Source organism: Mesoplodon densirostris, chromosome 3 (genome assembly GCF_025265405.1).
Source record: "Mesoplodon densirostris isolate mMesDen1 chromosome 3, mMesDen1 primary haplotype, whole genome shotgun sequence".
Taxonomy (NCBI): Eukaryota; Metazoa; Chordata; class Mammalia; order Artiodactyla; family Ziphiidae; genus Mesoplodon; species Mesoplodon densirostris.
Window position 1 is genome coordinate 62,521,406 of NC_082663.1, and position 25,687 is coordinate 62,547,092.

Here is a 25,687-nt window from a genome sequence, read left to right on the forward strand (position 1 = left end):
AAGGAGGGAGGGAGACGCGCGCGCGGACCGAAAGTAGGGAAAGAGGTTTAGGCGGGCGGGCGGGCGGTGCTCTGGCCCAGGGGCCGCGGGAGCCCGGCGAGGTCGAGCTGGGCGGCGGCGCGGGCCGAGGGCGGAGGGGAGGGCGGAGGCGCAGGGAGCTCGTTTGGGGCGCCGCGGCGGGGAGGGTGGCGGCCACCCGTGCGCGCGGGGCGCTGTGTGTGCGCGCTCTCCCGCTCGGGGAGGAAGATGGCCCAGAAGGGAAAGTTGGGGTGACGCGCGCAGCCCCAGGAGGCTCGGCGAGGGGTGCCGCGGCGAGCCCGACGGAGCGGCGGCCAGACAGGCCGGGGGGCGAGCGGTCCGGGCGCCGCCGCCAAGGCGCCCGCCCCCTCACTGCAGGTGGCCGCCGCGGCGCTGGGGCCCGGCGGCCGGGGGCGCGGGCGGGCGCTCGAGGGAGCCCGGCCGAGGGATGGGCTGCGCCCCCAGCATCCACGTCTCGCAGAGCGGCGTGATCTACTGCCGGGACTCCGACGAGTCCAACTCGCCCCGCCAGACCACCAGCGTGTCGCAGGGCCCCGCGGCCCCCCTGCACGGCCTCTTCGTCCAGACCGACGCCGCCGACGCCATCCCCCCGAGCCGCGCATCCTGGCCCCCCGGTGCCGCCCGCGGCCGCAGGGCCCGCGGTGAGCTGGGCAGCGGCAGCAGCGCAGGCTCCACGGCCCCCGCGGCGACCACCTGCAGGGGCCGGAGTCGCCACTGCTGCAGCAGCGCGGAGGCCGAGACCCAGACCAGCTACACCAGCGTCAAGGTAAACGCCGGGCGCCGGCCCGGGCTGGAAGGGGGCCGCCTGCCCCGTCCGGCGGGTAGGGGGCTCCGGCGGAGTTGAGTGGCCGTGACGTGGTTGGTTTGGGGAGGTTTTCACTAAGGAGGAGTTTACTTTTCATTTAGGGGGTGATGAGGGCCCAGGAAATGTGAGCATTAAAGACCCCTGGAGGGGTCCAGGGCGCTGGTTCTGGGGCACCGGGTGGAGAAGGGAAGCAGGTGGGCTGGCCCGTTTCTCACTGAGGTGGAGAAGGCTGGGCTGGGTCAACTCAGGAGGAGGGGTGGGCATCATTGAGAGCGTTCAGTGGCGAGTCCCATTGAATGAAATCTGAGCTCCGGGCTGGATTTGCGTGGCTTGTAGGTGAATGGTGCAGACTCGGTGCAACGGTACTATAGTGCCCTCGTGTTCAGGTTTTTACCTTGGAGACACCAGCCAGGTTGCATGGAGTCTCAGCCACAGGGACCGAGTGTGGGATTTGTGAATGAATGAGGGTGTTTCTGTTTTCCGGAGGGATGGAGGAAGAGGACCTGAGTGGAACCTGTTGTTTATTACTTCTTTGGGTTGGCTGTGTCTTGGACATAATTGAGAGAATCGGGTCGTGAGTGAGGAGGGTCGGCTGAGCTACAGCGAGGGGAAGTGGTTTCCGTGCAGTGTAGCTGTCTGAAGATGATTCATTCTGCACATACATCTCATCTTTCAGGAGAGTGGAATTTTGAGGAACTAGAAAAAATTAAGTGATTAAAGCAGTCACTACTTATTTCTTAATGCCAGAAGAAGAATGATTATTTTAATAGTGCCTTCCTGTGTGTTCTCAAAATACTATTAAATCCAAGAGGTTTTTCATTGTGTAAATGTGGCCACTGGGCCTTTTATCCTTATATAGCAAACAGAAGGACAATGGCACATCCCACAGTACAGAGGAAAAGAAGTGTGTCTCTATGACTGTTAATGGGAGGTAGAATCACAGTTTTTACATGGTCAGTAAATTACCAGGAATCGTTCCATTGATTATTTGGTAAAGGCACGATTGTATAGTTAATACTTGAAAAGTTATTCAACAGCTGGAGGCGGCTAGTGTGAGGAGGCTCCTAGTCTTCATTGGTTAAAGTCAGCTCTCAGTGGAGGGGTGAAGAGAAGGATGACGTGCTTACTTCAGTGTGGAAGAGCAAAAGGTTCTTTTAGTGAGCTTACTTTAACAGCATCTGATTTTGTAACATGAAGCTTAACTGATGTTTACTTATAGTTGTAGAGTTTCTCTGGTAATAATCATGTAATATACTATGATAATGTACTCATTATAATACAAATACCATTTATTGAGCACCTACCATGTACCAGGTATAAGCTTTCTCTTCTAGCTTTTGAATGTTAACTGTGTATTGATAGAATATCCAAGAACCAGAGACCTGGACTCATGACAGTACAACCTACTAATTGAACATTTGTTATAAAGGTATGTGCTGAACACTTTCTATTATTAAGTTCCCCCCCCACCAGTTCACATAAAGTTACCACTAGGAGTAATTTCAGGGGATTAAAATGTTATATTTGGTGAAATAATTAAATTGGAATTTTATCAATAAAGACTATCCTTTGCCTTCTTGTTGAAAAGGAGATTTGCAAACATGAAGCAGTAGTTCCGAATGGTGACAACTTATGAACTCTGTGATACTCTTTTTGGTTTGCTTAAGAGAAATTGTATATTTTTGCCTTTCAGAGTAGCAAGAATCCCAATTTAGTACCTGGCACCTCTAGCTACTCCATGTTTGTTCAGTGAAAGAAAGAATAATGAATGAACTCATTCTCTATGTTTTAGTACTTCTCTCAAGAGGCTACTTAGAGACCAAATGAAATAAAAACTGGAGGGAAAATAAGTCCCAATTATTAGCAGCTAGTATGAAGTTGTATAAATATCATTGCTACTTGGCTGAAGTGTTAAAAGGCTTGACCTGGGTATGAATTTAACGTACTTTGCTTTATCAACCAGGTTTCCAAATAAGAGCTTATTTCATTCCAACCCATTGCTGGAAATGTTGGACTAAAACTGCTGGTTCAGTTTATTCAACACTAATTTGCATGCGTAGAGCTCAGAAACTATAGATTTGAGACCAGAATTATTATTTATACAAACCACACAGAATTATTATTTTTTCTTTTTTTTTTGTTTTTTCTTTTTTTTTTATTTTTTTTATTTTACAAATTTAATCAGTTATACATATACATATGTTCCCATATCCCCTCCCTTTTGCGTCTCCCTCCCACCCTCCCTATCCCACCCCTCCAGGCGGTCACAAAGAACCGAGCTGATCTCCCTGTGCTATGCGGCTGCTTCCCACTAGCTATCTACCTTACGTTTGGTAGTGTATATATGTCCATGCCGGCATGGACACACAGAATTATTATCACAGAATTATTTTAATATATTTAATAGTATCCTTTTAGGATGTGTGACTCAGTGTTATAGTAGCTTTTTCAGTTTTCACATGTTCCATGTTCTTTTGTGGATAAGGTAATTTTATAAAGACATTACTTTCATTTCTTTTTAGAAGAGTTCTTCTACCTTAAGAGTTTGAGATAGTTGCTACTCATGCCCCCCCCCCACACCCTCCCTTTTCCAAAATGCTCAGGTGGAAAAGTAAAGTCTTTGCCATTTGGTCTTGTTTACAGTGGTGATGGGGTTGTAATAGATTTTTTAAAACTTTCTCTTTGTACATCAATTAGAAACCATATCTTCATTATCTCCTTGGTCTCTGGTGTTCCCCAGAGTGCAGAAATGTGTACTTGATTTCTCTCTCTCTTTTCTAGCAAGAATTCATCTCATTAGGCTTTTAGAATGATGAAGCATTATGATGTCAAACATGATGTCGACAGGAACCTTCCTGAATACCTAATTTACAAAAAAAATGATAAACATTAATAATTCATGTGCAGTACAATGATATCATGTGGATTTCCATTTCTGGTAAGAAGTTAGATTTGTCTTCCAATTGCTGTAAAAAATGCAGGTTCCTAGCAATTTGTCTTCCTCTTGTTTGCCTTTTTAAAAATAGTACTCCAACAGGAGAATCCTGCAGAATGCTCACTCCTGATATTGTGCCAGTTTTGTAATTCTTGTTCAGAAATCCTCAGAGGAGATGGTTGAACCTCTCCCCGGGAAAATCTGGGGATTCTTACAAGTCTTCTTTTCTCATCCCAGCTGTTGTGGCTGGAGAGGCATCTGGGACTAGGCAGCCAGTTGTAGAAAAGAGTCTTTGTTGACAGTTCAGTCAACTTGCAGCCATCTCTGTGTAGTTTAACTATTTTGTGGATCAGACGCAGGAGGTTCTCAGTTTCCAAGTGATTTTGTGCTGGTAGGCAGCCTCACCAGTTCCCCATCTCCTCCATTCATTGTGCTCATTTATTCACGCAGTCAGTATTTGTACCAGACTCTGTTGTACTAGGGGTTCAGGGAATATCCATGAAGTTTGGTAAGCAAAGCCTAATGAGGATGGTCAATCTATTGCAAAAGGGTGTACCTAAGCCAGTGATTCATTACTTTTGTATTATTCTTTCCATGGTTTTCTGAATCAGTGAGGATAATCCCAAGTTGACTATATATAAAGGGAAAATAAATAGATAATTTTCTGACCTTATGGTAAATAATGAATGAGATTTTATTTCGGGGAGGGGTAAAGGTATTTTGGAAAAAAATCATTTTTGTTCTCTAAATCAATATCCTCAAGCTTTAGTGTACAACAGAATTACCTGGAAGGCTTGTTAAAGTACAGATTGGTGGGTCCCACTCCCAGGGTTTCTAATTTAGTAGGTCTTGGGTGGGGCCTGAGAATTTGGATTTCTAACAGGCTTCTAGGAGACACTAGTTTTGCTGATCTGGGGACCACAGTTTGAGAACAACTGCTTTTTAAATTAATTAAATTGACTGTCTGTGGGCCAGATGAATTAGGTGTGACCACCTCCAGCAGAGTATATGGTACCACATTGCATGTGTTTGGACTACTAGTCACAGCCCTGCCTTCATCTTAGTTGACTTTTATAATGTGCCACCTGTCATCTCTATCCATGAAGTCTGCCTGGAAGGTTGGCTGGAAAGTCTGTAAGTGGAGAGAGGGCTGGACCACGTAGCCCACTCTTGTTTCTTGAGGTTCAAATTCTCCTCAGGATCTGTTGGGATTTGCAGGTCCTGATGTCTTCCTTTGTCATCACAATCCCTCACATGCCTCTACTCTGCTAGAGCTGTGTCCTACGTGCTGGGAAATTGCAAGCCAAGGGAGGAGCTTAAAACAGGGGCTGATGTGACGCCATAGGCTTATTCAGTTCTCGGCTCTTGGAGTTCTTGCTAGTCGTTTTCACCATGTTTATTTGTTTTAATTTTAGTAAAGCCCTAGTTTATTTTCTGCCATAGCTTATTTCATCACAATTTAGTGCCCCCCCTTTCTTCCAACACATGAACTATAGTCATTGAGCAAATTTTCCTAATTTTCACTGCTTTCTTCAGTAGTCACACTAATTTTTAAGAACTATCAGATAATTCTTCCTTTGGACTTTGGTAAATCAGTTCTCAAATCAGAAAGTAGCACAGCAAGCTGCTACTTTTCAGAGGTGATGCTTTTCTACGGAGTCCTACCCTGGTGGACACAAGGCAGGACTTGGGCTGCAGCAGGACAGGACATACTGGTGAGGGCCAGACAGCTCCTGTGGTACCAGATTATGATGGGCGAAGGCCAGGAATCAGAATAGGAGGGAGGGAGGGAGCCCTATAGCACCAGGTGTGAAGACAGAGTCCAGGGTCTGGGAAACCAGCAGGGTTGGAGAGGAGCAGGTGAGTACTTAGGGGCCAAGGAGGCAAGTAAAATCTAGAATTCAGGGGCTCAGAAAGATGACAGCTGTTGAACTGGGTTGAGACTTCTGGTTGGGGAAAAAAAAGGGAGATGCTGATGACCAATCAAAGGGCTGTAAGTAAACCCTGCACCTAGGTGAGGCAAGACCAACCAACCAGGCCTTCCTGACACCTGATAAGATGGTATCTGGACAGGAAACAGATTGCATATCCACAAAAGTTTAAGAAAAATCATCTAATGAAGGGATTGATGCGGATGTGTTGGCAAGATGAAAGGAAATTAGCAAATGATGATGAAGCACCCTAAGACTAGAAAAAGAGGGTGCTGTTACCACCTAAAAGAAGCCACAGGAGGGAATGGTTATGGGAACCTGAGAAACCAAGCCTATAGGACAGGGAAGCCCCCCGAAGCTGAGGTCTTAAGGAAGAATGCAGTGACTGGAGGCCTTTGGCCTGGCAGGGGGAGCCAAGGGAGTAAATACCTCCATGCTACTGTTCTCCTTTTCAGGAGGTACCATCTTTGTCCAAACACATTTGGAAACCAGAGGGCAAGGGAGCCCATTGATCGAGGTTTTACAGAACAGGAGAGAATATCCTGACCATCCCCCAGAAGGCCCTCTGTAACCAGTGTTAAAAGATGGTCAACATCATTAGAGATACCCTGGGAAGCTCAAATTGAGATGAGTAATTCTGATCATTTTCTAAAATAATGGCATTTTTAAAATGGCCACTTAATTTATTGTTTATATTTCCTGTCTGATGACTAATGATGTTAAAGAATGTCCACTTGTCTTGTGTGGAGACCTCCAAGATATTGCTGAAAACATCTCCTCCTCTTTTCAGTTCACTCTCCACCCTGACTCTGCTTAGACATTTTCTTAGTCAGCTTGGGGTGCTATAACAAAATACCATAAACAGGGCAACTTAAACTCCAGACAGTTCCTTCTCCCTGTTCTGGAGGCTGGGAAGTCTGAGATTAAGGTGCTTTGTGAGAGCATTCTTCCTGGCTTCCAGATAGCTATCTCCTTGTTGTGTCCTCACATGGCAGAAAGCAAGCAAGCTCTGTTCTCTCTTCTTCCTCTTAGAAGGACACTAATCCCATCATGGGGACCCCACCCCCATGACCTCATATAAACCTAACTACCTTCCAAAAGTCCTGCCTCCAAATATCGTCAGGGTTTAGGGCTGCAGCATAGGAATTTTGGAGGACACAAACATTCAGTGCGTAACACACGTTTCTATCATTTCCTCTGTTCTTTGCCCACTGACCCCTCTCCCCACGATCTCAGAGCCCAGAGATAGGGGGTGGGGGTGATAGCACTCTTTCTAGGTGAGAAGTTCCTTAAGTAGGAACCTAGCTTAGCCAATTTATTCTATTTTTGCTCAGTTTTTACTTTCTTGCTCTCTACACCTTCTCTCCATAGCCTCAAAACATTAATAAATGAGTTTTACTGTATGTTTATAAGCTGATGTTTTCACTCAAGAATATGTATATTTAAAACATTTAAAAATATTCAAATGTGTTCAGGAGTTCATTTTTAAAAATAGATGTTACCTTACTATGTATAAAATAGATAATCAACAAGGACCAGAACTCTACTCAATATTCTTTAATAACCTATGTGGGAAAAGAATCTGAAAAATAATGGATATATGTATATGTATAGCTGAATCACTTTGCTGTACACCTGGAACTCACACAACATTGTAAGTCAACTATACACCAATATAAAGTAAAAATTAAATTAAAAATTAAAAAAAATAGGTGTCACCATTATCTTACAGTGGAAGTCTGGATACTTATGTTTTAATGGAAAACACCACTTTTTTTTTGAAAACACCACTTTTTAATAAGTTGCAATATAGATTAGTTTAGATTTGGTTGCTAATAGCTTTTCCCCCATTTTCTCTCTTCTCCCACTGGCAGATAAAAGCCAGGGTTTATTCAGGATTTTGATGCTTTATTCTTTACCATCAACTTTTTTCAGCTCCTCCTTTCTGCTTTCTCAGGGACAGGTCACAGAAAAATAGTTTAGACACTTGTGATTGGTTTAATGAAAATCAAGAGATGATTTTGCTTTTGGATAATCCATCACTGAAAGAAAACTTGTCGTGGTTGTCTCATGTTTCCAAGGCGATTCCAATTTTCTTGTGTGGTTTGTACATTTTGCAACACATTGTGTAGAGTAGATGTAGTAACATTAGCTATTAAAGTCTTGCTATTTGTGGAGTACTTTATATACATGAGCCACAAATTATCATTCCCATTTTACAGAGGAGGAAAACAAGGCTTCAGAGGTACAATACATTGCTCAAGGTGGGGGCTGAAATTTGAATACAAGGTTGTCTGAATCCAACTCCCAAGTTTTTAACCACTGAGCTTTATTGCCTTTTACACAGGCCTGAAGGCCCAAGCGTAGCTGGTGCTGGAATCACAGTTATTTAGAATAGAGTGGTAGGACGGGAGGTGGGGAGCAATCAGAGGGCCTTGCGGGTGAGGTTTTTCCTGTTATAGATCCACCGTCACCCCCTCTATTAGCTCACACTGGAGTGTTGTTTTGAGATGAGTGGAGAATGTAAAATGGAGAAAGCTTTGGTAGAACATGTTGCCCAGTACTCGGCACTTTGCTAAGTACTGTACAAATATTAGCTGCTAATAATCTTGTGGTTGCTATGATTTCTGTTTTGGTAATTAAAATGAAAGTTTGCTTATTTAGATTTAGATTTTTTGAAACACATAGTTGTTTTTTATTGGAAAATGTATCCCACTTTCAAGTAGATTGATTTGGCCAATGTAGGTGACTAACTGGATTTATATATAGACATGCTACCCTGAAGCTTTGGAAACCCGCTGGGTGTGGTCTGAGTCAATTGGATTTCCAAAGGAGATGACACAGTAGAATCTAGCCAGTCAAAGGCCCAAGCTGGTGTTTGGGTTCCATGACTGTTGGACCTGCATCAGGCTTCTGCCTTTAAAGCTCAGGGCCTTGGTGTTATCTTGAGATGGTTCCATGTGGAATTCTTCTTTGGTGTAAACATGTAACCTGAAACCTTAGTCTATAATTGGGCTTAAAGCTATTTTGGAAAAGCTCTGTTGGTTTTTATGTTGTGGCATTTCAGGTGCTGTCACATGTAGTATATTGTTGGAAAAATGATACACTGTAAATCTAACACCGTTTCCTCCTAGAGAAGGTATAATGATTAGCTACAGGGATCCAGTTGCTTGTGTGAGTCACAAAAAGGAGGGAAGACCCCGAATTTTGGAAATTTTTATAGGAAAACTTCTTAGTAACCTATCACACAGGTTAACATGGATAAAAAGAAAAGTGCCGTTTTCTGACATTAGATCCATAAATAACGTCAAACCTCTGGACCTGGAAGGTGATGACTTCAGGGTTGATGGGGCTTTTGTCCTCTTCCGAGTTCCTGCTGAGGAAGCTTCAAAAGCAGTGGCCAGATGGAGAGGAAGGTACCAGTTTATGAAGGCCAATAATGACCCAACGGCCCAAACCCCTCACCCACAAGTGGTCTTTGGGTCATATGAGGCATTTTCATTTTCAGCTTAAGAAACTGATTGACAGTCTTGACCTGTAATCTGGGTGACTGTGAGGAAAGCAAAAGGTGTTCCACTGGGTGATGTTTTAGAAGGATAAGTAGCATTTTGAACTGAGCGGTAGCTGGAGCTGAACGTTTCTCTTTTCCCCACGGTTTGATACAAACTCTGTCTATAATATCTCCTTTGCACAGTTCCCTCGAGAGAGTGGTACTCAAGACAGTGATGGCCAAATAAAGAGAGAACAGAGCAAAGGATCAGCTTTGTCAGTGGCTGGGCAAGCACAGGTGAAGATTGCCTGGTGCGTGCTCTGGGAAGTGGTGGCTTGCTCTGTACCGGAGGCTTAGGCAGACAGGGTTGCACGAGGCTTCCTGCCCGCTTCCTCCCAAATCTACAAGGCAGGGTCTGCAAAGCCAGTTCCGGGACTCCTTACACATTGGACCACCACAGGCCCTCCTGTCCCTGTGGTCGGCCTCTCTGCCCATGTACTCCACCCTACGCGGAACCCAGGTGAGCTGCCACCTGGGTGAAAGCCCAGCACCTTTGCCTGCAGTGATCTGGCCCACTAGGACAGTGAGATGTCAGGACTGGCTGACTCTGATCGTGGAGGCTTCCTCTTCATCCCTTTGGGAGGAGCTGGTGAGGGGAAGGGAGCTTTGTCCAGTCCCCTCACCTCCCGGGGCTGGCCATGGCTGGGAGGAGTGTTGCAGGAACATTCTCCTCTCCCCTTTGTTGGTTGAGATTTTCAAGAAGGGAAACGGAGGAGGAGCACAAGACTAGAACCAATTCTGTGTGTCAAAGGTGAGAATGTTGAATCCGAAAAAAGAATCAGGAAATGCTTTGGATTAATGTAAAAGGTAACACTCACTCTTATATGCAGATTATATGACAAACATACTTTGTAAAGAATCCAGTTGGTACTGGGAAAGGGTTTTCATATAGAAACAGTGTTATACGTGGCATTTAGGTTTCTAGGTTAGCTCAAAAAAAGTAGTTAGCCCATTATGTGGCTGGAATATATTTACAGTGTTGTGAGAGAAACATAAAATTGAATTAGAACTAGCATTTCGTTTGTACGCATGTCCTTTGGGAGAAGTGGGTTTAATTAGAAGGTGATGAAGCAGATGAGGAAGAACCTGTGCAATTCCCTCAGGGAGTCGTTATCCTAAGTGATCCTCGGTGTTCTGAGGAGGTGAGGGGCTCAGGTGGTGTTTTTGCCCCACATTGGTAGGGAGAGAGCTGGGGTGCGGGGTCTCTAGTGGCTTGACCAGGACCCCACAGCTAGGGACTCAGAGCTACTGCCAGTACTCTTTTCATTGTGCTGTTTCACCTCCAAAGGCACTAAATTGTCTCGTTTCTTTTAGGCACTTATTTTCTGTTTCATCTACAAATATTTCAGTCTGTATCTTTAAAATCTAAGAATTCTTTGCTTTAAAAAGTCATAAAACCACTCTACACCAAAAAATTTAATAACTACTGTCTTAGTTCTGGCTGCTATAACAAAAATCCCATAGACTGTGTGACTTATGGACAACAGAAATTTACATCTGGAGGCTGGGAAGTCCAAGGTCAAGGTGCCAGCAGATTCGGTGTCTGGTGAGGAACTGCTTCCTAGTTCACAGACAGCCATCATCTCATTGTGTCCTCACATGGAGGAAGGGGTGAAGGAGCTCTCTGGGGTCACTTTTATAAGGGCATCTGCCCTCATGACCTAATCACCTCCCAAAGGTCCTACCTCCTAATATCACATTGCAGGTTAGGATTTCAACATATGAATTGGGGAGGGGCACAAACATTCAGTCTATAGCAGCTACTTAATATCAATCACATTTTTCTAATTGTCTTTAATTGTCTTATTATTTTTTACAATTGGTATCCAAATAAGACTCACTCATTGCAATTGGTTGGTTTATCTCTTAAGTCTCTCTTAATCTATAGGTTCCCCACCGCTCTCTCTTTTTCCACTTGCAGTTACTTTGTTCAGGACCTTGGGTTGTTTGTCCTGTGGATATTCCCCCAGTCTGCACTTTACTTTTTGCATTCCTGGCATGTGTCTAACATGTTTCCCTGCCTTCTCTGTTTGTTAGAAACTTGCAGTTATTTTTAGAGTTTTGGTTCAATTATGCTCAATTTTGAGGGGTGGAAGTGGGGCGAGAATACATTTTCAGTGATACCGTGTTCTTACAGCAGGAAATATACAATGTTTGCTTTTTTTGTTTCTTGGGTTGTTTGTTTGTTTTGTTTGTTTTTGCTGTGACTGTCTTTTTGCTGTGATGCTAGCCGGTATTAACGATCTTTGCTTACATCCATTTATCATTGGGGGTGTCAAATGGTGATATTCCTGTTGCATCCTTTCCTTCACTTATTAGCTGCAACACCTCTAAGAAGAAAAACATCCCCTCATCAGTTAGTTGGTTTCCCTGGGATACAATTTATATGCGAAAGGCAGGTTAAATGCGTCAATCTTCCCTGTTATTTCCAGTTATCAAAATAATGAGTTGATTCTCTACCATTCTCCTAAGGTAACAAGGGTGTTTCACTTGTTCCTCTGCTTGCTTAGTAACATTATGAATCAGTTTGGCTCACACATATACTTTTTTAAAATTGAAGTATAGTTGATGTACTAATCATATACGTTACAGGTATACAATATAGTGATTCACAATTTTTAAGGGTTATACTCCATTTATAGTTGTTATAAAATATTGGCCATATTCCCTGGGTTGTACAATATATCCTTGTAGCTTATTTTAACACATATAATTGATGCGTGTCAACCCATTGCAGTTCTTATACTTGGATGCTCAAATTGTCCATTTTTGGCTGGAGGGAGCTTATTCAAGTTGGTGAGGCATTTTTCTTTTTTTATAAATTTATTTAATTTATTTATTTTTGGCTGCGTTGGGTCTTCGTTGCTGCTTGCACGCTTTCTTTAGTTGCAGTGAGTGGGGGCTACTCTTTGTTGCGGTGCGCGGGCTTCTCATTGCGGTGGCTTCTCTTGTTGCAGAGCATGGGCTCTAGGCACGTGGACTTCAGTAGTTGCAACACATGGGCTCAGTACTTGTGGCTCGTGGGTTCTAGAGTGCAGGCTCAGTAGTTGTGGCGCACAGGCTTAGTTGCTCCGTGGCATGTGGGATCTTCCCGGACCAGGGCTCGAACCCGTGTCCCCTGCATTGGCAGGCAGATTCTCAACCACTGCACCACCAGGGAAGCCCAAGGCATTTTTCTTGAAGAAATAGTTCCAGCCAAGTTGACTAAGTTATGTCTTTCTTTTATAAACATTCTTCGTAGATGAGGCTTGCTGACCACCGGGAGGTGGAGGCATGACTTGGTGTCTGCCTAGCCATCCCTAGTCATACCAAGCCTCAAACATCAAGGAGGTTTTGAGGGGAGCCATTGCACAAGGCCTGGCTGCAGCTCCTTTCCTAGGCTCCAGCTCCTAATCTTGGTGGCTATAAAAAGTCAATCTGGTGTGATGGAAAGATACTCACTGACCCAGGCTTGAGTTCCAACTCTGCCCTACACAAGCTTTGTGGCCTTGGAGATGCTGCCTAACTCCTTGTAAGGTGGGACTCATACACTGTCAGAAGGATTGGTACAGCTATAACAGATGTACGGTCCCTGTAAACCTTCTAGGTTCTCATGAATATGTGTGTGTGAGTCTAAGTCTTTGAAATTCAGAATGTATTTTACACTTAACAGGGCATCTCAATATGGATCAGCACGTTTCAAGTGCTTAATGGCCACATGGCAGCTATTAAAATGGAAGAAGCAAGGAAAAAAGTAAAACTTCACATTAAAGTTCTTTCCTTTCCATTTTCTTTTTTTTTTAATTGAAGTATAGTTGGCATACAATATTGTATTAGTTTTAGGTGTACAACATAGTGATTCAATATTTATATACATTATGAATTGATCACCACAATAAGTCTCATAACCATCTGTCACCACACAAAGTTATTACAATATTATTGACTGCATTCCCTGTGCTGTACATTACATCCCCATGACTTATTTTTTTTTATAACTGGAAGTCTGTACCTTTTAATTCCCTTCACCTATTTCACCCGCACGTGAGTTCTAAATCAAAAAATTACAATTTGACATTGTAACTCGACAAGAAGTACAGCACAGTAGTTGTGCTGGTTATTTGTCTCTTGGGTCTCAGCTCCATTCCTGCTTTTCCATATTTTCTTTTGTATTGTGGGGGGCTAGAAGCCTGCAAACTGCATCTTCCATACTTCTTTGCCAGCTGGTCTACTCTTAGATTCTGCAAGTAGGTGGTACTGGCAGGAAATTGGGATGTGGGAGAAAGGAGGAGACAATAGCAGTGGCTACTTCTAAGTGGCAGTGGTACAACTTTCACAGTGATGGTGCCAGCATCACTGATGAGTACAAGTATGGGCTTGTGGGTACCAGCCCAGGGTGTTAACAGTTTCTGGTCTCTGGATGTTACCCTTTCATCCTCTCTTTCTCCAGTTTTTATCTCCATCTTCTTTTTGCTCTTCTATACCTTCCAGCACCTCGTAAACAATTCTCTACACCAATCTCCTTCTACTTATGTAGAGGAATTTCCATTTCTCCCACTGGACACTTGGAGTCTCAGGTCAGAGAGAGCTAGGTTATAATCTCTGTGCCACTTACTTTGTTCTGTGGCTTAACTTCTTTAATTTTCAGTTTCTTCCTCTGTCTAAGGAGGATCGTAGAAGTAACTGCCTCATAGAGTTGTTTGAATATATTATACACTCTCTCTCTCTCACACACACACACACACACACACATACAGACACACGTTGTTAGCTTTGAACATAACTCTCAATATGTGTCTGCAAGACACAAACCAATTTTTGAAGGCTCGTCATTTAACATTTTTTTATTATGGAAAAGTTCAAATATATACAAAAATAGAATAGTATAATGAAACTTCATGCAAACATTACCCACTTTCAACAGTTATAAAATTAAGGCTATTCTTTTATACATACCACCCACTCTTCCCCCTACTCTGGGATTATTTTAAAGCAAATCTAAAACATCATATTTCAGCCGTAACTATTTCAGCACATAACTTTGAGGTAAGGACTGTTTGAAAAACAACCATAATACTATTAGCTTATATAAAAATTAAGATAATTGCTTGATATCATCAGATACCAAGACAATGCTCAAATTTCCCTAATTAGCTCATAAATGTCTTTGTTTTTAAAAAATGTTGTTTAAATTATGGTTGAAATAAGACCCACCAATTGCAGTTGGTTGATATGTTTCTTAAGTATCTTTTATTCTGCAGGTACCCCTTTCTCTTTTTTCCCCTTAAGATTTATTTGTTGCAGAAATCGAGTCATTTGTCTGGCAGAGTTTCCCATAGTCTGGATTTTGCTGATTACAGTCCTGTGGTATCATGTACCCCATTCTTCTGGACCTATATTCTCTGTATATTGTTAGTTAGATCCAGAGGTAGATTGGTTGGTTGGATTCAGGCTTATTTATTCAGACTTCTTTATAGGTAGTGTTGTGTACGTCCATTAGGAGGCATATAATGTCTGGTTTTCTGTTTTTGTGATGTTTCATGATTGATGCCTAGATCCATTAATTCATTAGCATTGCAAAAGTCTGTGGTCCATTCTTTCTACAAAACTTCTGGAATGCTTCTATAAAGAGAAACTCCCCTCATCAACTATTTGACTGTCCTGAGGTATAGTTCATATGGGAAAGATGGGGTAAATGCTTGAGACTTCTCTTTTACTTAGCAATTTTCAAGGTAGTGGTTTGATTCCCTAGCATCCTCCAAAGATAACCAGTGATGCTTTTAGTATTGCTATACACTTATCAGTTTATAAATGTCAGCTATGTCCCAGTCAGTTCCAGTTATTGTTCCTACTGATGCTCAACTCATCTATCTTTGGCAACTGGAAGTAGCCATGTTGTCTCCTAGTTATCTCTGATAGGTCGTTTGCCTGATGGTGTGACAGGATATTCCAGTTTCATCATGTTCATTCCCTGCTATGGAGTTAGTCATTTCTCTCAGGACCCTAATTCTTCTTATTGAAAGATGGTACTTAAAGACATGATCTGGGCAGTGGAGTGATCATTGCTAATGGACGGGTCATTGTCTCCTGGCTTTTTAAGTGGACATAGACAGAAGATAAATGTTTTTAAAGATAAAAATGCATCATGAGTTTATACTAACACTTCCAGTTCAGATTTAGGACCTTTTCTTTAACCTCATCAGTCTTAACATTATTTCCTCTTCCCATAACATAAATCCTGGTTCTTAACAACACCAAGATAATTCCTCATTTGTTCTATCCCACAACACACATGCAACAGTCTCAGAATCATCGCTGAAAACAGTTTAGTATTTTTTCCCCATAATTTTTTACATTAAAGTATATCCTACTAGGGATGAACAGGCAAATTATTGTGTTTTAAGTCATTTGAATGTTCCTTTTTGTGTAGCAATCCTATTAACAGTGGAATGGTGATTAATTCAATACAGTTACATTCAGTTGTTTCACTTTACTTTTGATTTGCTCTTTTTAAAAATTTGATTTTGTTATAATAATGTAAATTATTTACATGTTACAAAGTAAAATCTTTATGATGTGGTATATTCAGAGAAGTTTAGATTTTATCCCTATCTTCTACATAGTATGCCCTCCATCAAAAAGTAACTATATTTAAAATGTTTGTGGTTTTTATAACATTGTTTTAATTACATACAACCATGTTTATATCCTCCATTTCTTAGATAAATGGTAGCATACTAACTCACTTTCCTGCATTTTGCTTCTTTCATTTAACAATATATCCTAGAGATCATTCCACCATAATTCATAAAGATGTTCCTCATTCCTTTTTATAGCTGTATAATATTCCATTGTATGGCTGCACAATAGCTTATTCATCCAGTCTGCTATTGATATTTTTTGAATTATTTTTTGCTATTATAACTGTTGCTGAAGAGAATGGTCCTATGCTGATATCTTTTCATATTATGACATCTTTTTTTTAGTGCAATAACGAAATAATTTTTTTTCCAGAAAGGCCTTATTTATCTAATCTGGGACATTAACTTCTGCCCATCATATAGAGAATTTCTTTGGGCCCTTTAGTTCTCTAGAAATTGTAAAATAGTAATGTAGTTTTTCTCAAGCGTAAAATCTCTAGCAGAGGGTTCCTTGTGAGTAAAACCTGCTTTTTTCTGTTTTTACCCCAGCTATAGTTTCACTTTCATGGAGGTGTGAGATCTTTGAGAAAAATTTTCTAGAGGAGGTTGGTCCTCTCAATGGTAAATGTCTGTTGGATACTGTAATTCTACTCACCTTTTCATGGCAGCAAAATGGTTTCGGAAGAGTCGTGACTGCCTTTTCACCTTCATTTCTGTCTCTCCACTTACCTTAAAGTTCAGCAGTTACATTATCATTAGCCCTGTCAACACCCACAGAATACACCCACAGGGGGCTCAGCATCACTGATTGTTTTAAAGAATTCCCTTGCATCTTCATGAGGACTTAGAACGTAATTAACACCTTATCTTAATTTTTAGTCATCAAGACCTAAAATCAAGGTTTTTTTTTTTTTTTTCCATTTTAGAAATTGAATGCACAGATGTGTATTCTTGTATGTTTAAAAATGTGATTCTCTTTTCTGTGCTAGAATCACATATCTGATCTACAGATACTTTTACTGAAGTGCTTTCTTATGTTAATGTCATTTGTAAATGGATCTTGTTTTTTTTCCTTATACAGATATATCAGCTTTATCAGTGAGCAATGCTTAGGGTGGCTCCTGAGTTGTATATGAGTGAATGAGAAAGTGTGAGGAAGTTGGGGTGGTGCAAGGGAAGAAAGAGAGAAGCAGGGGTGCTATCAAGAGAGAGAGCAAACATGTATCAGAATGAGACAGATTTTGGGGGTGCAGATTAGAAACTGAAAGTTGGAGAAAGTGATATAAAAAGTGGCTGTGTGCCTGTGTATGTCCAGAAGAGATACTCTTGAAGGTAGAGTAACTTTATTGTGTGTCACGAAAGGAGGAAGACAGAGTTGTTTACCTGCCTCAGTTTAGGAGAGAGAAGCAAAGTTGGGTCACGGTTCCTTCTGCGGGCCATCAGGTGGTGCTGTCAAACTAGGGCAGCTTGGCTGTCAAACATGCAGAAGCATTAGGGTAGATTGGTGCAATTCAACAACAGTTCATAAATATTTATTGAGAGCCTAACTGAGCATCAAGCCCCTGTGTTAGATTTAGGATACAAAGATGAATAAGATGATCCCTTCCTTAGGGGAGTTTATATTCTAGTCGGGATGGGGAATGACATACAAATAGGTGCAGGCATACCTTGGAGATATCTCAAGTTCAGTTCCACACCACTGCAATAAAGTAACTATTGCAATAAAGCAAGTCACGTGAATTTTTTTGTTTCCTAGTACATATAAAAGTTATGTTTACACTATACTGTAGTCCAGTAAGTGTGCAATAGCGTTATGTCTAAAAACACAAAACACTTTATTGCTAAAAACATGTTAACCATCAGCTGAGCATTCGAGTCATAATCATTTTGCAGTTATAACTGACGATCTCTGATCACAGATCACCATAATAAATACAATGTAAAGTTTGAAATAGTGCGAGGATTAACAAAGTGTGACAAGAGACATGTAGTGAACAAATGCACTGATAGACTTGCTCAGTGTAGGGTTGCCACAAACTTTCAATTTGTAAAGAACACAATATCTGCAAAGTACAGTAAAGTGAAGCACAATAAAATGAGGTATGCCTGTATTTATTGCTGTGTAAAAATACCACAGATTAAGTGGCTTAAGATACACAAATTTGTTATTAGTTTCTATGGGTCAGGAATCCAGGCACAGCTCATCTGTGTCCTCTACTTCAGGGTCTCTTACAAACCTGTAAGGTGTTGGCTAGGGCTAGGTCTCATCTGAAGGTTTGACTGGCTTACTGACATGGTTGTTGGCAGGATTCAGTTCTTCAATGCCTTTTACACTGAGAGACTCTGTTCCTTGCAGGCTGTTGGCCATAGGCTACCCTCAGTTCCTTGCCACATGGACCAGTCAGATATGGCAGCATGCTTCATCAAAACCAGCAAGAGAGACCGTCTTTTATTTTATTAAATTAATTAATTTATGTATTTGGCTGTACCAGTCTTAGTTGCAGCATGTGAGATCTCTGTTGCCACGTGCAGGATCCATGTGCAGGATCTTCAGTTGCGTCATGTGACATCTTCAGTTGTGTCATTCAGGATCCTTAGTTACAGCATGTGAACTCTTAGTTGCAGCACGTGGGATCTAGTTCCCTGACTGGGGATTGAACCTGGGCCCCCTGCATTGGGAGCACGGAGTCTTAGCCACTGGACCATCAGGGAAGTCCCAAGAGAGACCGTCTTTTAGTAAGATGTCAGTCACAATCTTGTGTATCTTAATTACAGGTGTGACAGCCCATCATCTCTGCTGTATTCTATTGATTAGAAGCAAGTCGCTAGGCCAGCCCACACTCAAGAGGACGGGGTTCAGAGGGGTATGAATACTAGGGGGTGGGAATCGTTACGGGAGATATTAGAGTCTGCCTGCCATACAGGTGTTTACTATAGTTTGCTAATGTCTGAGAGAGGTAGGTTTCCGCAGAAGCAAGAAGGAAGAGCATCTAACCCAGCCTGGCATGGAAATGGCCTCTCAAATAATGCAAACTTGAGTGTCACCTTGAACGACAAATAAGGATTAACTTGGTGTGTATATGGTAATAGGGAGAGGAGGAGGGAATTTTAAAACAGTGTGCACAGACATGGGAGCGGGGTGGGTGAAATAGGACGGTATGTCTGAGGGCTACCATCCAACAGTTTTGTGAAAACTGTGGGTGGAAGACATGCAAAAGAGTCAAATATAAGGCGAGGGCCAGTTTGGGGGTTTCTCCTTTGCCAGGCTAAAAAAATGAGGGCTTTATCAAGGGGATCACAGGGAAGGTTTTAAGCAGGGTAGTGACATAGGGTTGTGGTTTCTTGATCTGGGAAGATTGTGGGAGATTGACTTTGATAGCTTTTACAATAATTCAGGCAAGAGATAAAAAGGGCCTGGATTAAAGTAGTGGCAATAGAGTGGAGGGCATACATTTTTATTTTTTAAATTAGGAAGTGATTTGATGTTTGGATAAGGCAGAGGTGGGAGATGGAATAATCTGGAGTGATGCCCAAGTTTTGGTGTAGTTTTGTCAGAACATCCTTGCTGGGGGCAGGGGAGAGAGAAATGGGAAGACAGAAAGGATGGGTGGAAGGAAGAGGTCTATAAAGTGTGTTTGTAAATTTATGTAGGTTTGTAGATTTAGTGACTGACTGCAGAGGAGCTTAACTCCGAATATTCTTTACAATGTTTATGTTCTCAATGTAATCAATGTAACTATGTAAATTTACTTTCTAGTCAAACCATATGCCTCAGTGGTAGGAGGTAGAATCAAATACAGAATTCATTTTCCTTGCAAACAGCTTGATAAAAGAAAAGTTGGTGTTAGAATTTTAGTAAGCCTAGACCGCAGGTGGGGCCCCCGTCCAGTCCTGTCTAGTGCTTGGAACATTGTAAGTACTACTACTTAAAATACTACTACTCCAGAACAAGTACTACTCCAGAACACTTGGTACAAAGTGTCATGTCACTGACTTTTTCTTCAATTGAATTACAATTCATAACATAAAATTCACCACTTTAAAGTGTATAATATAGGGGGTTTTAGTACATTCATTATGTTGTGCAACTATCACCCATGTCTAATTCTAAAATATTTCCATCCTACCCAAGAGGAACTCCATACCTATTAGCAGTCAGTCCCAATTCCTTATTTCCCCAACTCTTGGCAACCATTAATCTATTTTATGTCTCTGTGGATTTGCTTATTCTGGACATTTCATATAAGTGGACTCATCCAATATGTGGCCTTTTGTGTCTGGCTTCTTTCACTTAGCATAATGTTTTCATGGTTCTTCTGTGTTGTAGTATGTATCAGTATTTTATCCCTCTTTATTGCCCAGTAATATTCCATTGTATGGGTATACCACATTTTGTTCATCCATTCATTCACTGATGGACATTTGGGATGTTTCCACTTTTTGGCTATTTTGAATAATGCTGCTATGAACATCCTGTACAGGTTTTTGTATGAACATATACTTTCATTTCTCTTGGGTATATAGTAGGAGTGGAATTGCTGGATCACATGCCAACTCTGTGTTTAACTTTCTGAGGAACCATCAAACTATTTCCCAGTGCAGCCACATTATTTTCCACTTCCACTACCAGGTAGGGAGGGGGGTGTCTCTGTTTCTCCACATCCTCACCAACACTTGTTACCTGTCTTTTTTATCAGAGACATTCAGGTGGATGTGAGGTAGATCTTATGACGGTTTTGATTTGTATTCCCCTAGTGGCTAATTCAGGGTTGTTTTAAAGAATTAAACAAGATACTGTAGGTAAAATCTGATACGAATTTAGGTCTCAGTTCTATGCTAGATTCAGGGAACCCCCAGAATAACTGTGTTAGTGCTTGTCCTTTTTATTTGCTCTGTAGCCTTTTAGCTCAGGAAGGCAGAGCACAGGCCTAACTCCCACACTGGGCTTTACGCTCATGTAATATATTCATATACCCAAGTATGCCAGAATCCCCTGTGGATTCTATCCCAGAGCTCTAGAATCACAGTCCAACGGGCCGGGACTTCCCTGGTGGAGCAGTGGCTGGGAGTCTGCCTGCCAATGCAGGGTACGTGGGTTTGAGCCCTGGTCCGGGAAGATCCCACATGCCGTGGAGCAACTAAGACTGTGAGCCACAACTACTGAGCCTGCATGCCACAACTGCTGAAGCCCATGCGCCTAGAGCCCGTGCTCTGCAACGGGAGAGGCCTCCGCAGTGAAGAGTGGCCCCTGCTCGCCGCAACTAGAGAAGGCCCGCGTGCAGCAACGAAGACCCTATGCAGCCAAAAAGAAAAAAGTTTAAAAACCAGATTAAAAAAAAAAACAGTCTAACGGACCCCAGCCTGTGCATTAGAAAAAAACCTACACATTTGAATCACTGCACCAGTTCCCGTCTAACAGAAGTAATTGGTAGGATTTTGAGGAAAGGCAAACAGCTTGGGGTTAAGTGGCACTTTCTTTTGCTGCCACAGGAGGCGCCATTGAGTACATGCCATTCAGATCTCACAGTAACACCTGAGAGGGTTAGTCACCATTTTTACAAGTGCAGAAACTAAGGTTTGGATTTGCTTCAGAAGCTTAGTATCAGTATGAAATCTTTGGAACACTGGAATTAAACGTAGGGCCAGGTTTCCAGTTTGGGCACAGTGAGCCACACATTGTGTGTTGGTTCTTGATATTTGTTTTGCTAATTTAGAGGGAATGGAGGTAAAGATAATTCCCAAATGGTGGCTCATGCAAAATTCATGTGTAGTCGTTTTGGAATGCATATTCTACCTGCTCATGTGAATGCAGATGCAGCTGCCGGCTGTGGAAATTCCCAATACAGGAAGCTAAACAAGCCAGGTTGTGAAGACCCAGCTAAAAAAGACTTGGAGGCGGTCTGTGGAAAACTGCCCTTTCCTACTTTTCCAGTTCTTATTTTGATTAAGTAGCATTGCTTTGTAGAAGGAAATAAAGTTCCTAAGGAAACATTCTGTCTCTCTTTAGGCTGCCTTTTCCCTGGTTATAGTGGAATGAATTGGATTTATGCTTAAAAGGAGGGAATTTCAAATCACCTTCTTTTCTAGCTTCTTTTCTATGATAATCAGAGAAGGTAGGAATGATAATGGTAATAATGTCAAAAGGGAGCTGTGTGACAAAAGATTTTGCTGCATGTTAATTCAGAATTGATTGCAGTTGTCAAAGTTGCATCAATCAGGGAAACAATTCAACTCAGGTGGTGCTAATGAAAAGACTTAAATGGAGAAAAGGTCTGAGCAGAGATTAAGGAAGACAGGAAACAGTGAGGTGCCCCGACTAGCAACCTTGTGTAGCCCTCACCAGATCCAGGGCCGAAGGGGCCAAGAGAGGAGAGAGCATTGCGGGCCGTAGGGCCCCTGGCAGGAGCTGTGCTCGTGATGGCACAAGCTATTTCCAGGCCAGGGCACTGAAGCAGGGAGGCGTGGGGAAGAAATGCCCCAACCTCAGTTTCCCCTCGTCCTCCACTGCCTTGCCAGCGTGAAGCCAGCTGGGAAAGGAGGCTGGGGGTGCAGGCTGCAGAGGTGAGCTTCCCCGGGTACGGAACAGTGGACGGGGGTGGTGGGTTGCAGTGGGAGACCAGTTCGCACAATAACCAACTATTTTACAGTGAGCACATTCTATTTTTTGTTAATTTTAGAAGGTGTTATTTTGGAGAAGGTTGAGAAATAGTGCAAGTATAGAAAAACGTCTGTTTCTCATTTTTAAAAAATTCCACTCTTTCACATTTACGCCTGCAGAAGCTTCTTATCTTTTAGATTGTAACTTTGTTATGAAGTATCTTAAACTTTGCACATTTTTCTTATTTTCCTAATACATTTGTGCATATCATTATATAGTGATAAGCCTAAAACAGAGGGTGCCATGCTTTCATAATTGGCAGGGGGTGATTTTTAAATTTCCCTTTTCAGATGAATGCATAGATATTAGTGAATTATTCTAAGGTGTTCACTGGTCTTCAAGTCAAATGAGTCAAAGTGGAATTTAATTGAGCGTTTTTGTAACCCCTAACTGAGGGGAAGATACAATGTGTTAAAGACATCCAGATAGCCGCATATGTCTCCCTGCAGACCCAGCTGGGAACTATTCTGCTTCATACATTGATGAGATATGCCGACTTGCAGTGTTGGTGGTAACCTAGTGACCTGCTTTCTCTGTCATCCTGTATGTAATTCTTCTAGGTCTAAGTAAAGGGCAGGTGAAGGTCTGTGTCTCTGGGTGCCTATGGGGTTGCTAGGAAATGGGTTTCAAAGTGCTTCATGGTGATGCAGGAGGTTGAACTTTTTTGTGAAGGGTTGTCATGGAAACCAAGTACATCATTGCCTTGTCTGACTAATGTATCTTTTAATGATAAAAATTGTAATCCAGGGTTAAGGGATTAAAAATGATAAAAAAGTGAAATGATGAAACCTGTAACTTGAGGAGGAATGCTGCTGCAAGTAGCACATCTTTTGAATCGGAAGATTTCACTGGCAGTGTAATTCAACGTTGGTCGGGGCTTGGCTGTGTGAAGTGATGGGAGCTAATCGGTTTGTTTTCCCTCTTGTCTTCAGAGTAAGAAAACCATGATTTCACCCTGTGGCTTTTTGCTGTGGGGTTTTATTACCAACTCCAGCTCCTGAGCTTTTATGCGAGGTAGAAGGCAGCACACCCACACTGTGAGTGCCAGCGAGGTTGCCAGGGTCGGTTCTTTGGTTGGTCGATTGGTTTTACATCTCCCTAACCCTGTCCAACCCCCTTCCCCCAAGAACAGGCCTGTGGGGTGACGGTGATAGCCCTACTTGCTCTTTGCTAAGCACTCAGATACCCGCACATCCCTGGAGCAGATCCTGGAGCAGAGTCTGCCCTGACCTCCTGTGGTTGTTATAAGGGCCCTATAAGGAAGCAAGATCCTCCTCTTCTGCAGATTGAGGACAGAACCTTCTAGCGTTGTAGGTATGATGAATGCTGCTTATATTTTGATCACTAGCTTATTAGGATAAACTTTCAAATGAAAGTACTTAGGATAGGAGAACTGAACTGAAAAGAGACTTTATACTGTGTTTAGTGGTTCACCTGCCTCCATGGAGATGGAACTCCTGGGATTTCATTTCCCACTCCCCAGCTGTGTGTGTGTGTAATAGACTTATGTTGCATTGGAATAAATCTGCTTTGACCTTTGACCTTTGCAAAATATCTTTTATTAATATTTCCAAATTTAATATATTTGAGTTTTTTGCATTTAAGGGGGAAAAGTTTGACATGAGTCCTTAGATTGACAATGGAAATAAGCCAATTTAAATAAGTATTTCACTGAGCGGCATTTAAGACCCAAATCTAGTTTCATTCATTCCTTCCTTTGTTTATTCATTCATTCATTCATATAGCATATATATGTTTTTAATGAGTACCTACTTTGTTTTGGGTACTTCCGGTGCATCTATTGTTTTTACAAAACAGTTGTCAGGTGTCAGGAGGTACCTTTGAGGAACTGAAGGCAGAGGCTAGCCAGAGCCCAAGGCCTGTCCAGAGTGGCCACAACCAGGAGGGTGCCATCTGGCAGCGGTACTAGGATCCCCTTGCTGAGGTCCCTGCATTCCCATGACTTGCTTCTTATAAGTTTGGCTGTTTCTCCAGTTCCAGGGTCTTGGCTGCAGCTCTTGATGAGAAGGTGGAACACATGCCCAGCATTTCTTTATGTCCTTCCAGTACTGACCTTCTGTAGGGAATGTCACCTTTATTGATAAAATGGCGCCCAGAACCTAGCACCCGAAGGACTGCGTGGCTCTTGACTGCATCCCATGATGTTTTGTCTTCTGCTTTGATCCACACTACTTCCACCTCTGTGCGGGCCTCAGGGTGCGGGTGGGGCCCTCCTCCCCACTTTAAGAGTCTAGCCAACCCATACACGTAAGGTTCTGTCTGTGCTTCCCCAGAGTGGAGATGAGACAGGACTGTCATATTCAAGAGGACTTGGTCGAAGACTCAGGAATGACGAAAGAGAACAAGCCAAGTGGCCGCTCAGAGACCAGACCCTCTGGTTTGCTCTCGGGCCATGGCAGCTCTTGTTCAGTCTACCAGAGGCCTCAGGCTGGTCTTGCCTTCCCAGGGCCCCTCCATAGCAGCTTGACCTTTATCCTTTCTCCTCCAGAATCCTCCCCCAGATTCCTAGACCCCTGAAGTCCAGACCAGATGAGACTAAGACTTTCCTAGGATATGTGTCACCTTTGAGAATATATGATTCTTGCTTAGGCTGTTTTCTCATCTGTTTAACGGGGTAAGAGTGATACCTCTCTCCTTTGGGAGTAGTGAGGATTAAATGCGAGTATGCATGCAAAATGCAATGGAGTGCCTGACACTTGGTAAATGCTTGTGATCATCCCATTACTGCAGAGACCTCCCCTTCTAGTCATTTTCCACCATCACCCCAACCCCCATCTGTGAGGACCATCCTTAGTGCTCCTGGCCTCAGCATAACTACGAGAGTCATTGTCCTACGCCATGGCTGCCGCAGGGCCCCTCTTGTATCACAGAGTCAACCTATGGCCCTGCCTTCCTTCCAGTATTTATCTGTATGTTGTGAAGTGATGTCTCTGTGTGTGTGTATGCGGGCATGTATGAACTCCAAGTTGGGAAACATAAAAGTGGGGTATAGACTAAAAATGGCTGTGTTTATCGCTCTTTTAGTATATCATTCAATTGGTGAAGTATTCAGAGTAACCTTTGCTGTAAAATGTTCAGCATTTTATCCCCATTTCCTGTGTGTACCATAGCACTTGGCCTGTCAGCAT

The 25,687-nt window shown here is 42.6% G+C and overlaps 1 protein-coding gene across 9 annotated transcripts in view; it reads left to right on the forward strand.

Annotated features, from left to right (window-relative positions):
* Positions 1–466: 466 nt before the first annotated feature.
* Positions 467–25,687, forward strand: part of PDE8B (phosphodiesterase 8B) — a 258,917-nt gene continuing 233,696 nt past the window's right edge. For all 9 annotated transcript variants that reach the window (XM_060093065.1, XM_060093072.1, XM_060093067.1 and 6 more), the window contains exon 1: positions 467–805. In XM_060093065.1, coding sequence (XP_059949048.1) covers positions 467–805 — 339 coding nt within the window. The remainder of the gene's footprint in view (positions 806–25,687) is intronic.